Source organism: Amia ocellicauda, chromosome 2 (genome assembly GCF_036373705.1).
Source record: "Amia ocellicauda isolate fAmiCal2 chromosome 2, fAmiCal2.hap1, whole genome shotgun sequence".
NCBI lineage: Eukaryota > Metazoa > Chordata > Actinopteri > Amiiformes > Amiidae > Amia > Amia ocellicauda.
Window position 1 is genome coordinate 45,273,216 of NC_089851.1, and position 15,116 is coordinate 45,288,331.

Here is a 15,116-nt window from a genome sequence, read left to right on the forward strand (position 1 = left end):
ATGGTGGTCATGAAGGGATGGACATGGTCAGAAACAATGCTCAGGTAGGCCGTGGCATTTAAACGATGCCCAATTGGCACTAAGGGGCCTAAAGTGTGCCAAGAAAACATCCCCCACACTATTACACCACCACCACCAGCCTGCACAGTGGTAACAAGGCATGATGGATCCATGTTCTCATTCTGTTTACGCCAAATTCTGACTCTACCATCTGAATGTCTCAACAGAAATCGAGACTCATCAGACCAGGCAACATTTTTCCAGTCTTCAACTGTCCAATTTTGGTGAGCTTGTGCAAATTGTAGCCTCTTTTTCCTATTTGTAGTGGAGATGAGTGGTACCTGGTGGGGTCTTCTGCTGTTGTAGCCCATCCGCCTCAAGGTTGTACGTGTTGTGGCTTCACAAATGCTTTGCTGCATACCTCGGTTGTAACGAGTGGTTATTTCAGTCAAAGTTGCTCTTCTATCAGCTTGAATCAGTCGGCCCATTCTCCTCTGACCTCTAGCATCAACAAGGCATTTTCGCCCACAGGACTGCCGCATACTGGATGTTTTTCCCTTTTCACACCATTCTTTGTAAACCCTAGAAATGGTTGTGCGTGAAAATCCCAGTAACTGAACAGATTGTGAAATACTCAGACCGGCCCGTCTGGCACCAACAACTATGCCACTCTCAAAATTGCTTAAATCACCTTTCTTTCCCATTCAGACGTTCAGTTTGGAGTTCAGGAGATTGTCTTGACCAGGACCACTCCCCTAAATGCATTGAAGCAACTGCCATGTGATTGGTTGATTAGATAATTGCATTAATGAGAAATTGAACAGGTGTTCCTAATAATCCTTTAGGTGAGTGTACAGCACACACGTTCTCACTCCTGACAGTGGCCTTCTTCTGACCGAAGGCAGGGTGACATGAACAAGGTAACTAATTAGCTCAAGACTCCTATGAAGGGTATCAGTTTCATGGGAATAACGGAGGCGAGACACAAACAAGTAAAATGTATCCGCTGTGCTTTTCTCCTTTCAAACGCATATTAAACTTCTGTGTCTGTGTGGTTTACGTACAGCAATTCCCTTCCTCGAGGGATTTCCCTTACCTGTTTGATGAGATTCTCCAGCTGGGTAAATATTTTACAGGCCCCATCCTCTGGGTCCCCGCTGTGATCTATAACCTGCACCAACAGACATCAATTTTGTAATGTCAAGTTTTGCACAGAAAAGATTGTGTTTTTCCTGGATATTCTGTATAATCTCGTATTAGATATTGAACCACCATGCACAACAAGTTTGACATGGCAGGGCTTTGACAAACTTGGTCTGCTGATCATCTCCCTTGAATTGTACACAGTCATAGTAAAGAGTTATTCACCACATACTCTCTAAACAGCTAATATTGCTCTTTTTAAATAAAAACATGTAGTGGTTGAAGGAAAGTACAATTTAATCACTGCTATATCAAACACACATCTCATTTCTAGAAATGACACCCTAGAGAACAGGAAATTGTGGAGAATCAGGGCGGGACAGGATGCAGGACTGCAGACAGTGCTGAGGGAGTGTGAGCTCAGACCTCACCTTCACTTTGCCAGCCTTATCTGCTGCAGTGATTTTTTCCATCAGGTCTGCCGCTGCTCCCGAGGGAGGCTCCCCCCCCACACTGCGGCAGTAAACCAGAAAGGGGCGAGCCTCGGGATTCTTCAGGAAGGCCTCTTCAACATCCTCCATCATGGAACTGTGGAACAAAGGAAATCCAGACTTTTGCAGCAAAATGGCAACGTCTCACCAATAAGACTATTTATGTATTTGTCTACCAAAAGCAAAAAACAAAGATCCCCGGTCAATTTCCTGGTCTTAAAGACCAATCTAGGATGTAGATTATGATTTTGTTAGTATTAACAATACTAGGCATGTTGCATAACTATCGAAAGCAGACAGCCTCCTGAAGATGGTTATGTGATTTATATGCAGCCACAAGCAATTTCTGAGGTGGAAAACCAAACAAAAGAATCTCTTACTAAATTCAGAGAATTTGGTGGCATAAAAAGTAAGGAAGCTGCCCCCAAAGCCCCTGTAGCCAAGGTGATGTTAATGTCCAATGGTGACAGGACAGAGGTCATATAGAGCATGTATAACATACATATAAAGGTAATTTATACCATTAAAACACCTGACACCAAACACAGATGTTCAGGAGGATTTAAATAAAAGCCTCACGTCACACTTCCTTCCCTCTTCTCTGACACTTTTGCTCTTCTGTTCCTCACTCTTTTCTCTCACTTCCTTCCCTCCTATAGTAACCAGCAGATTAGTACTGGAGTTCCTATTCTGCCTTATCGGCAGTTAAACAAGAAACTAAGAAATAAGAAATATCTTTACATTTATTCCATGCACCATTTAAGCATTGCATCGGGGTATAACTCTTGGTTCCCAAAGAAACATGATTATTTCATATTTTATTTGATACAGTCATATATGAAGCCTGGAAGGCCTCATCCTACTGTAGCAGTCTGTCCTTCAAAAGGACGAGCCACCCAAGCCAATAAGGTGGACAGCAAAGGACTTGTGTGAAAAAACATCCACTGAATGCTTTGCTTTATTAGAGCAGGGATGGTACCTGGTGACGGAGGACTTGAGAAACAACACACACAGGGAGCTTTTGTCCACTTCCTGTCTCCGCTCAGCGGTGTAACAGCTGGAGCTCTCCTCCGGGAAACTGAGGCTGAGGTAAAAGTGCCCCAGTCCTTCACACAGCCTTTGAAGTCTAGGAGTGTAATTCTGGGGAAAGAAAGAAATAATTAGTTTTCTCTCTCTCTCAATATATTTCGACAGAGAATGGGGCAACAGACAGAACTACAGGGATGCTCAGGGTACAGTTTACAGGGAATAAATCTCACATTAACAATCAATACCAAGCAATTAAATCACAGTGAAGCACATTTTAAGCAGTCGTGTGGCAATGTCAGATTATAGGTACCCTCACACATCCATAAAATAGGAAGAGACAGTGTCAACTGGAAGTGTACAGTCTTTTGCGGTCACCCTATACGTTCCAGTCCTGACACCTAATGCTCATTCAGTAAATGCCCCAGTGCTTCATCAGACAGCAGTGACTCATTGTGAAGGTCTTTGAGTAGGAGGTGAAACTGACCATAATAAGTTCCTCCAACTCATTCAAAAGCACATCAGAGTCGGTCTGTTTTCCACGACGCAACTAATGACCAAGTGAACTAAGACCTACAGTATCTGCTGAGGATGCCAGAATCTGGGGGCAGGAACCAGCTTCAGAGTAGGGGTGTACGATATGATTTGAAATTAATATCACAATATTTTCCACCGTCCAGGCGATAACGATGTATCACGATATACAAAATAAAATCTGAATGAAATGTTAACAGCCCCTCAAAAAAAAAACTGAAAAGAAATGTGTAAATGTTTGTTTTGTTTAGTTTTTTTTCACTTCCTTGGCAAAACTGTGCAAACACACAACATAAATAAAGGTAAATGAATTAAATAAGTATCAAGTAAAATTGAATGTGAAAATATTTCAATTACTCAGGATGTAAAGAAAATTAAAATTATTTATTTTTCAAATACAAAAAGTGCAGTCTGTTTTCAGCATAACACCAGTCTATACAATGTTATCTTTTCAAACTGTAACTTTATTAAGCTTCGAATCTGTATACATGGGGTGCGACAAGCAGACTTTAGTCATTCTGCACAGAGGTTGCAATCTTCTAGCACAGATTTACGCAGTTCTGCACAGATCTGCAGAATTCCACTGATCCCATTGGTTGAGCAGCACAGAAAACTATGCAGAACTGCGAAAATGTGTGCTACTGTCACGGTCTCCCCTGTTTCCACCTTAGTTCACCACCAGAGATCTCCCTCTCCCGAATACTAGTCTAGTGCTTCTCCTTTCCTTTGTCCAGTCAAACCAGTCTTTCCACATTCTTTCCTACCAGGTGCACCTGTTCTGTCCTCCTCTCCTATCATTGGTCAATCTTTCATTCACCTCATTCAAACCCTCTCTCCTTCACAGTACTTAAACCCCTCTGTTTCATAGATTCATCGCGAAGTCTTGCTTTCTTTCTAGAATCAATTCTGAGCCTTGTTTCGTGTTTGCTTCTCCGCGTTTTTTTGACCTCTTGCTATCTTCTCTCGTTTACCCCTTCTGGATCTCCCCACTAGCCCGTTCCCCTGATCGATCGACCTTGGACTGTCTCGGTTTTCTCTCTCTCATTTTGCCATTACTGGATTATCTTCTTCAACTTCTAGCCTGCACTTGGATCCCTTCCTTTGGTCCTTGTGGACATGACAGCTACATGAACAAGACTACAATCTGTGGAAAGTCTGAGAATTCATTGGCTAAATGGTCATAAGCTGCACAAATTCTGCGCGACATGAATGCACCCCATGTAAACACACCAACAGAGTGATGCATTCTGTGCAGGGTGGTTTTCTGTAGGAAGTCTGCTTATAGGCATGTAAGCTGGAGTTATGGATAAAAAGGGGTGATATTAAATAATTGAAAAGCAGACTACAACTGTTGTGGGTAACTGTATGATTTAATAAAAGGCTATTTTGGAATCGTTGTAGGACATTAAAAAGTATGAATCTAAATCAAAAGAGACAGTAAATGACAGGGTTTTATTTATGTAGCTACAGAATTGAATAAATACTGTATCTATTATTTCTGATTTACTAATAGCTCTTTTTTATTTATGTAATTTGTAAGTGAATATGTACTGTATCTCTTATTTATGATGTATTACAGCACTATTTGTTTTTAGCACAGCTTATGATATATTGTCTTGGCTTTAACTGGTGACTGTATGTGGCGATTTCTAACAGAAAACTTGGTGATCACAATTTTTTGTCAGTGACTTATTGTTGGTGATACATTGTTGCTGGTGATGAAAATCTTGTGATGTTAAGTGCGTGACAAATTTACGGGATACCTGTTTGCTCCTTTTTTTCTTTGCTACAGTATGTTCATATTAAAAGCCCCAAATGTGTAATTATTACTGTATCACTCGACTGAAATTGTGAATAAACAATATAGGCCTAATTGCCTTAATATATTAATTTATCACAATGTCCACAACATGGCAAAATCCATACTATCGTACAACGTCATACCGGTATTTGCTTTCATACTGGTATATCCCTACTTCAGAGAGGTGTCCACTGCCTGCTCCGGCTGTCTGGTTACCTTGACAAAGGCGTCGACATCAGCCTGAGTCTCAGGAGTGTGCATCAGGTAGCAGCGCACAGTGTTACTCCACAGAGACTGGGAAAAGTGCGGAGAGACCTGCAGCAGACTGGCCACAGCCACGTCCCAATCATCTGAAAACACAGAGAGACGCACAGCATCAATAAGCAACAGAACTGGAATCAACAGCATTTATTGCCATTGGCTTGAGTGCAGCTTCAATGCAGCAGAATTCCCATTGTGATATTACATTGTTTTGCTTTTTTTTCTTGCCGTTTTAGTAAGTATTAGTAAGCTTATTGTTGACTGTCATGTTCAATGACATGATTGTTCACAGCTGATGAATCGATGTCTGTTCAGATTAAACATCACTTCTTACCTCTGCTGACATTGGCAAAAGGACCCTCTATGTCAATCAAGCTGTGCGCAAATTCGGGGCCTCTGAACGTCTGCTGCAGTTGCATCATACTGCCCATAGAGGGCTCACTCCCGAGCACTCCCCCACTCCAGTACTCACACTGAGGGCCTGTGGCTGCAAGAGAAACCCATGGCAGAAACACAGCCGGACCAAATCACAGAGTGCTTTTATCATTTTTACCTTGTGTGTGACTGCTGCTGTTTAAAGAACAAGAGTCGCTGTTTATATACGTCAGTATTAGAATATCTGAAGTGGAGTTGGCCTTCTTGAACTGATTGATTTTCTTTCCACACTGTATCCCTGCTACAATCTTTCTCAGACTCCCACTGCTAAAATTTCCCAAATACTTATTTTGTTTGTTAGCCTTTGAAGATAATATTACTGAAGATGGTTAAGGAGTAAAAGTACCAGACACAAATATACACAGAGGGTGATTTGTCATCAACTAGGGAGTGGGGGGGTGGTGGGTTGCGGTAGTGCTTGTGTTTTAATATAGGCTTCTTTTGGTACTTTTTTCTCACCGTTCACACATTTGTTTGGCAAATATACCAGCGGAAAAAACATGTAATATACAGTGAGAGAAAAAAGTATTTGATCCCCTGGTGATTTTGTACGTTTGCCCACTGACAAAGAAATGGTCATTCTATAATTTTAAAGGTAGGTTTATTTTAACAGTGAGAGGCAGAATAACAACAAAAAAATCCAGAAAAACGCATTTCAAAAAAGTTATAAATTGATTTGCATGTTAATGAGGGAAATAAGTATTTGACCCCTTCGACTTAGTACTTGGTGGCAAAACCCTTGTTGGCAATCACAGAGGTCAGATGTTTCTTGTAGTTGGCCACCAGGTTTGCACACATCTCAGGAGGGATTTTGTCCCACTCCTCTTTGCAGATCCTCTCCAAGTCATTAAGGTTTCAAGGCTGACATTTGGCAACTCGAACCTTCAGCTCCCTCCACAGATTTTCTATGGGATTAAGGTCTGGAGACTGGCTAGGCCACTCCAGGACCTTAATGTGCTTCTTCTTGAGCCACTCCTTTGTTGCCTTGGCTGTTTGTTTTGGGTCATTGTCATGCTGGAATACCCATCCACGACCCATTTTCAATGCCCTGGCTGAGGGAAGGAGGTTCTCACCCAAGATTTGACGGTACATGGCCCCGTCCATCGTCCCTTTGATGCGGTGCAGTTGTCCTGTCCCCTTAGCAGAAAAACACCCCCAAAGCATAATGTTTCCACCTCCATGTTTGACGATGGGGATGGTGTTCTTGGGGTCATTCCTCCTCCTCCAAACACCGTGAGTTGAGCTGATGCCAAAGAGCTCGATTTTGGTCTCATCTGACCACAACACTTTCACCCAGTTCTCCTCTGAATCATTCAGATGTTCATTGGCAAACTTCAGATGGGCCTGTACATGTGCTTTCTTGAGCAGGGGGACCTTGCGGGCGCTGCAGGATTTCAGTCCTTCACGGCGTAGTGTGTTACCAATTGTTTTCTTGGTGACTATGGTCCCAGCTGCCTTGAGATCATTAACAAGATCCTCCCGTGTAGTTCTGGGCTGATCCCTCACCATTCTCATGATCATTGAAACTCCACGAGGTGAGATCTTGCATGGAGCCCCAGACCGAGGGAGACTGACAGTTATTTTGTGTTTCTTCCATTTGCGAATAATCGCACCAACTGTTGTCACCTTCTCACCAAGCTGCTTGGCGATGGTCTTGTAGCCCATTCCAGCCTTGTGTAGGTCTACAATCTTGTCCCTGACATCCTTGGACAACTCTTTGGTCTTGGCCATGGTGGAGAGTTTGGAATCTGATTGATTGATTGCTTCTGTGGACAGGCGTCTTTTATACAGGTAACGAGCTGAGATTAGGAGCACTCCCTTTAAGAGAGTGCTCCTAATCTCAGCTCGTTACCTGTATAAAAGACACCTGGGAGCCAGAAATCTTGCTGATTGATAGGGGATCAAATACTTATTTCCCTCATTAACATGCAAATCAATGTATAACTTTTTTGAAATGCGTTTTTCTGGAATTTTTTGTTGTTATTCTGTCTCTCACTGTTAAAATACACCTACCACTAAAATTATAGACTGATCATTTCTTTGTCAGTGGGCAAACGTACAAAATCAGCAGGGGATCAAATACTTTTTTCCCTCACTGTATATGTATCACTAAAAAAAGCACAATTTAATTTAGTCAACTAATTTTGACCTTTTATTTATCCTTATTTCATTAACATTAACTTCCATCTAGTATAGGCAGGCTAGGCTTTTCTGCACGAAAACTTGTCTTGGCTTGTGTAGCCTAGGTACTTCAGTACCAGTTCAAAAGAGAGAAAAACCAGCAGGCAGTTAACACTGTAATTCCTATTAACATAAAATGAACATTACAAAAAGAAAGAAGTTGTTGTGTTTAGGCAGAATTTGGACACCTGTATTTTAATATGATCTGTATTAAACATTTGTGTACAACATATTTAGCAATATAATCAATTTAATTTCATAATTAATGGAAAACATGACATGCCAAATATGAAGGTGGAAGCCTACTTGCAAGGCCAAGCTCATTTTCATTACGCTGCTCGTCTGTTTTTTAAAGGAAAATGTAACAGAAGCTTTAGCTATAGAGACCCAGTCAAAAACAGAAAAAAGGAACAGCTGTTTCACAACAATTTATATGACACCGAATGAGGACATGATGCAATTGATTGACGGGTGGGTCACAGCACAGCGCCACAGCAAAAAAAGGCCAATCAGTGACAAGGACAATTAAGAAGATCATTTATATTTTACTGTACTAGTCTTATATAAGATTTTGGAAATTACTTATTAAATTCTGAGACTGAATGTATACAAAGGCAAATCAGAAGTTTGGATATACCATGTCCCCACTGGGGATGAAATGTAACAACCAGAGGGGGGATTAAAAAGGCAGAAGGAGGGAATATCCCCACCATCCCTGGCAACTTATTGCACCCAGATTATGAATTGTAACCCTTAATTTGTAATTGATTAAAAGCAAAGGAGTTCAGCAATTATTTGGGTATAGTCTTGCTTCACAGAGAGTCAAGTGCAACAATGAAGCATTGATAGAATACCACGTTCAGCAAGAGGGTTAAGGACACAGAGATTTATTTTCTGTTAATAATGCCAGAGATCCAAACAATGCAGTTGAGTGGAGAGTGAGTGTGTGTGTGTGTGTGTGTGTGTGTTTTTCTTTGCCAGGATGCCTGTGAGCCCAGGTGGTGTGCAGTGTGGAAGGTGCGTTACCGTTGGCGTCTGTGTGGTTGTCATCCGAGTCAGAGTCGGCCGGGTCGTACACTTGGATCCCCTGAGCCTGCAGACACTGCAGCTTGGCCTCCAGGTCGCGCTTGGCTCTCAGCAAGTCCTGGATCTCCTTCTCCTTCGTCTCCCGGAATATCTGCAGGCCAACAGACCACAACACCAATGAGTCACCGAGTATACATTGGCAGGGAAGAATGACATGACAGTCAATTCACCAACAATGGGAAATTACTTTTAAGCATACCGATTGTATGCATCTTTATGTGTTGTTATAGTGTACAAGTAAGATGTAGGCCTATACCACCCTTCTAAGTCGATTCAATCATATAAGCAACTTTCAAACCTTAAAAATGACCAAATAATTCACAACCCAGCATATATACGCTGCCTTAGTATTTCAGGATGTGTTGTGTCATAACTTCCTTGATTGCAGACTCCATCTTCACAGTTTTTCCATCAGCCATGGACTCAGCAACACGGCATACTGGCTATGGAAACTATAATTACCATCAAAGAGTAAGAATACTGAGTAAGAAACGCTAACACTCAGTTGACTTGATAGTAAGGACTCTGCTGCGGGAGTGATGTCATTTTTCAAATATCATATAATGAGTTGCCTTCTAACCAAAACACATCTTTCACCATCAAGCCTAAACATTTGACTTAACTCCTTCTCATTTAGGCCGTGACAAAAATTCTGAAGATCACGTCAGATACAAGCACGATATGCAAGGATCTGAGGTTTCTACTGTCAGTTAAAGTACAAATGAAGAATGTTCCCTGGAGCTCAATGCTATAACTTTGTCAACATAAATCCAGGGATGTTTCCCTTTAAGAGACCATGCTTACAATAACAAACTATAAGTGACAATCAGTCAGTGTCAGTGTTGATTTCCATACACATTTTTTTTTTTTTTAAGATTTGCATTTCCCCCCCGCGACTTGATCATGTTTGATGTACTGATGCATTTTCTGGAAACATCAAGACCAATTAGAAGGATTTGGTAAACATACAGTCACAAATCAACTTTGTGTTGCTACAATGGTTTAATTAACCACTGTTAACTGTTAAATGTATTTTATCATTTCATTTAAATGTTGCATGCTTTGAGATTTTTAAATTATTAGTTGTGTCTAATGCAGATCGCTTTCAGTATACCATCTTGCGTTGGTGAAGTGAGAGCCCTTGAAGCTGCCGTCTCTGATATCACTGACAGAATGCCTTTCTCCAAGAAAGAGTGTCATGAGATGCCTATAGAGGGAAGTTCCTCAGAAGCCCCCGCAGACTTTCAGGCAAACAGCCACACTGCACAAAAACTAAGTGAATTTTAAAAGTGCTTTATGTATTAAAGGCCGCCCATTAGCTGCCTGCATTCCTCCCATATTGAGTAAAGGAATTAAGGCATTTAAGTGAATTGCTGATTCCAAAAAAGTGCAAGTGTAACAGAGATAATAGTGTATGAACGCGTTACGGTGACGTAATCCCACTCTAAAGGTAGAGAGTGTACAGACTGAGGGGGTGTTGTAGACAGCAGTTCGAATTTCAGCAGGGCCCACGCACCACACAAGTTCAACATCTCAGGAGGACCAAAAAGAAAGCTGAAATACTTAAACAGCCGTAGCAACCCCGCCAACCCACTTTAAACTGGCGCTTGACTTTGTCTCTGTCGTGCTCAAAGGTGGCCGCTCTCTCCATGGCCTGATATTTGGCCTCCAGGGCACTCTCCTTCTCCCTCAGTATCTTCTGGTAGGTCTTCTGCAGCGCCTACCAACACAAAGACAAGGTTAATGCTCTGTTTCACTTTTACACTCTATTGTTGTCCCTTGCAAAAGATACACTAAGGTGCAAGAAAGAATATTAAAAGAAGAACAATTTCTGAATTTGAGAAGATATATTACATGACACACACTGTAGCTTTAGAGGGGAGTGTGAACTGTGGTTAGTGTGGCTGCTATTATCTGTGATCAGCGGCTAGGCCAGCAATAGCATACCAGAAGTAAACAGTTCGAAGACTTTATAAACAGAGGACTCAAGGGTGACCTATAAAAGCCGTTGGACTGGGCTTCTGCAGCACCAGTCTCGGTCAATTAACCACTGTTTTTGCCAATAGTCCCAACCCCAGATACACCGTAAATCATGACCCCACTGGGCCAGCGTTACTGTACCTGCAATTCTGCCCGCAAACGCTTGTTCTCCTTGTCCAGCTTCGCCTCCTTCTTCTGCATGGAGGTGATCTCGTTGTTCTTGCTGACGCGGAAGATCTCGTACTCCTTCTTCAGCCTCTCGTACTCTGCGGCGTACTCCAGGTCTACGGAGGCAGTGGATTTGAAGCTCGCCCCGATCACCCGCGGGCCCCGGCGGAAGGAGCTGCGCAGGAGCCGGGCTTTGGGCTTCACCTCCACGGGAATCTCGCAGGCCTCCCCGCCCTCACCCCCGTAGGCGTCTTCAATCACCTCCCCGGGGCTGACGAGGGAGGACGCCGTACCCATCCCACTCTGCTAATCCACACTCCCCTTCAGGTGCATGCTACTCCTGGGGACAGCGAGAAAAGGCAGACACTTTCAGCTTGCATAAAGAGACTCTACCCATATTGATACAGCTTAGACCAGGGGATCCCAAAGTGCGGCCAGTGAAGACTTTGGTGGGGGCCCCCAAAGCCCTCTCTCAACCACCTCTCTCAACTCAATTTAGGGGACAAGTTCATAAACGTTCCATACCAAAAAAAAACACATAGGAAATAGGGTTTGATATGGGCTATATATTTCAGTGTCATGTGCTGCCCCCCAAATCAATGCAACCTCTGGAAATTGGCCCTCCCATCAGCAACAATTTGGGAACCCCTGCCATAGACAAATCAATCTATCTAACCCTGAGCATCAATGGTGTTCTGCTCTGTGTAGAAAACATCTGAGAAAAATCCCCTGCTATGCCTCATGCCTTCATACGTGGGGTAGATGGCTGCTGCCAAATATCTACTTTTGGCTTGGCAAGATTTCCATTATATTTCAAAGTAATGTTTTAAAATGTTGATTCCAAACGGTGTAAAGTCACTAGATGATTAAGACGCAGTAAGTGAGAGTGTGTTATCAGGTATCATCTTACACGGTTTAGTTACTTTGTTGTAAAGTAAAGGCTACATTTTAAAACAGAAGCTCTTTAAACCTGCACCATCGTTAGTACACCACAATCGTTTGATGAATCCGGCTTCATCGGTACAGTAGAGGATTTTTTTATCTGATGCAAATTTCTGGTCACTATTTTTAATTGACTTCTATTTTCGTTGAGCAGGAAGTAGTGCAACAGAAATGTAAGACATACCGTTATGCAGATATTTGGGGAAACGTCTCCCGTTGTCTTTTCCATACTAGTTTCACATCCATTTACATCCCACATACACCCACAAGTCATGCACTGATTTCAGAGAAAAACAAGGTGAATTTCTTCTCCTAATTATTTATTTCTTTCCCATGTGATTTGAAAACAAACTCGCAAAACTACATGCAAAGTAGTGTCTTCAGCCCAAAATTTTCCAAACTTGTAACTTATTTTTATATTAAACAGCCAGCGTTAAGGAATGACTAAAACGCAGAACTGTTATTTTCCATAATAACACCACTACACTTTCATTTCGTCTGATACATAAACGCTGAAAATGAAAGTTTACACCAAAAACTAAACAAAACATACACAGTACCGTACTGTACTTCCAATTTTCCCAAACACTCTCATAGGTCGCGTTCGTCTAGTGAAGATTTACGCAGTTATGCGCAGATCTGCGCAGCTTCACCAATAGGATCGCTGGAATTGTGCAGATCTGCGTAGAACTTTGGAAATCTGCGCTACACGAACGCGACCATACTTTCCTGGCTGACAAGGTAACCAGCGTGACGTCGCACTCCTACGGACCCTCATAAGAGACAAACTTGATCATTAACGATAAGCGATGAAAAGTAGAGGTTCGGATCTCATTTTGACTATCGTGTTGAAACAGATATCATTAACAGTAAATGCAGTGATGCATATAAATGTAGACAGTTTTATATATCGACACAACCATAGACATATAAATCAATATTTAAGCAATAAACAAACATACCAAAAAAACAAAGAATATCTGATTAGGCTAAACAAAGATATCTAAATACGCGGACGGCAGCGTTGGCCCGTGCTGTAAGGTTACTGCAGTCAGACTAGTATTATTTATACCCTGCATACCAAATAATATATATATTATATATATCAAAATAATATATAAAATATAATAATATATATATATATATATATATATATTAACTTGATTAGGCTTTTTTTGGATGCCAATAATTCACGCCGAAATAGCTCAGTTGGGAGAGCGTTAGACTGAAGATCTAAAGGTCCCTGGTTCGATCCCGGGTTTCGGCATTTTGTGTATATATATATTGTTTGTCTCTTTATTTTGGGTGATAAAGTCCCAACAAGAATATTCATCTTAAAATATTCAATTCCCTTTCCACCTGACTGTTACTGATTGTGGTTTTAAAAATATATACATAATATATGCTAGTGATCATGAGGCGTGAGAAAAATACTTGCACAAAACGACACCTAGTAAGTGCCATGCAGTTATAGGCCGTGCTCGCACAGAGGGGCAGCTGCGATATAGGGGGGCAGTTGTGATATTTGGGGGCATCAGTTTCTCCGCGGGGCTGAAGCATGGGGTGCACTGGCACCTCTGCCCCCACCTCAGAACCGACCCTGGAACAGAGGCTGTTGTGTGTCATGATGTTCAACAGACATTATTTTCATTTTATTTTATCTCGTATACATCAATTACACCACACATTTATGTTTAAGGAACATTATTTCATAAATACATTTTGAAACAATAAAACAGGTTGTAAGACAGTTTAAACGTTATTTATGCTCATAGAGTGTGCAGAGCTAATGGCAGAGCCTGACTGTTAATACTTGTGAATTAACAGGGGAATCAGTGCATCTTGTGATGATTTATGTGAGTAAAACCAAAGGAGCAATTCAGTTAAACATTTTTCGGAAATTAAAAAGTTAGACAACTAGCTTCAAAGGTCTGCTATCGTGCTCAAATTAGAGCCATAAGTATCGCATTCAAAAAAGATTGCCCACCCTGCTCACTGATTGGGTCAGGAAGAACCGTCTCAAACCTGCTGTACCAATGGAGACCCAGGATCCACGCCTCCCTATAAATCCCGCCCTCACGTCAAAACAGCGCCAAAACTCGTAAACGAGAAAAAATTAATTGAAAGCAAAGAAACCGACCAATCATAATGAGCGGCGCAGTAGTGAGCCAATCAGAGAGCCGGATCATCTGCACAGACCGGCCCCTCTCTCTGTATTAACCGCTTCATCGCTCTTTCTTTCCTGATCAAAGACGGACTCGAACCCGCGGCCGGACCGGATACCCCGCACTGAGCCACACGGTGTAACCTCTCACACCAGGGTCTCTGTTTTCTGAGGACCCAGTACAATTTTTGATTGTCCTGATAATAAAATGCATTCATCAGCAAAGGCTGTTTTTGGGGTTTGAAAGAGACAGGCCCCGCAGTCGGAATATTGTGCCACCTGAGTAGTAGGAATTCAGGGTAATGTAAGTAGATGGATTATGAACTGGTTGATGTATAGGAAACAGAGGGTGTCGATTAGAGGAGTCGCTTCTAACTGGAGTGAGGTTGTTAGTGGAGTTCCACAGGGATCAGTACTAGGACCTTTGCTTCTTCTATATTAGTGATCTGGACTCTGGGATAGTTAGCAAACTTGTCAAATTTGCAGATGATACTAAAATAGGTGGCTCAGCAGATACCATCTCAACAGCACAGGCTATTCAAAGGGACTTAGATAATATTCAGTTGTGGGCCGACACCTGGCAGATGAAATTCAATGTGGACCTTTTCACCCTGGAACAGAGGAGACTACGTGGGGACTTGGTCCAAGTCTTCAAAATCAAACGAGCATGATGGGTCGAATGGCCTCGTCTCATTTGTAAACTTTCTTATGTTCTTTCTTATGTTCTTATCAAACCTAAGTTTTCAGGGGCACACAGCTCACTTCCGGTATGTCATCAATATGAATATTAAACTGGCTTTCATGCAACTCCATATCACCATTCATACGTCATTCACACACATTTTACCAGTTGGGAAAAAACATATTTTGAATGGCCTTCACACAGTAGAAAGGTGGGGTCATT

General features: G+C 41.9%; 1 protein-coding gene and 1 non-coding gene across 2 annotated transcripts in view; one reads left to right on the forward strand and one right to left on the reverse strand.

The window, feature by feature from the left end:
* Window positions 1-12,623, reverse strand: part of nphp3 (nephronophthisis 3) — a 130,282-nt gene extending 117,659 nt beyond the window's left edge. Inside the window, 9 exon segments of the mRNA XM_066724414.1 lie at window positions 1,097-1,171; window positions 1,575-1,731; window positions 2,614-2,774; window positions 5,212-5,345; window positions 5,591-5,743; window positions 8,899-9,049; window positions 10,553-10,678; window positions 11,080-11,446; window positions 12,233-12,623. Of these exon segments, the coding sequence (XP_066580511.1) occupies window positions 1,097-1,171; window positions 1,575-1,731; window positions 2,614-2,774; window positions 5,212-5,345; window positions 5,591-5,743; window positions 8,899-9,049; window positions 10,553-10,678; window positions 11,080-11,403 (1,281 nt within the window). The 5' untranslated portion in view covers window positions 11,404-11,446; window positions 12,233-12,623.
* Window positions 12,624-13,242: 619 nt separating this feature from the next.
* Window positions 13,243-13,315, forward strand: trnaf-gaa (transfer RNA phenylalanine (anticodon GAA)). Its single transcript has one exon. It is a non-coding gene; the product is annotated as a tRNA-Phe (tRNA).
* Window positions 13,316-15,116: the final 1,801 nt, after the last annotated feature.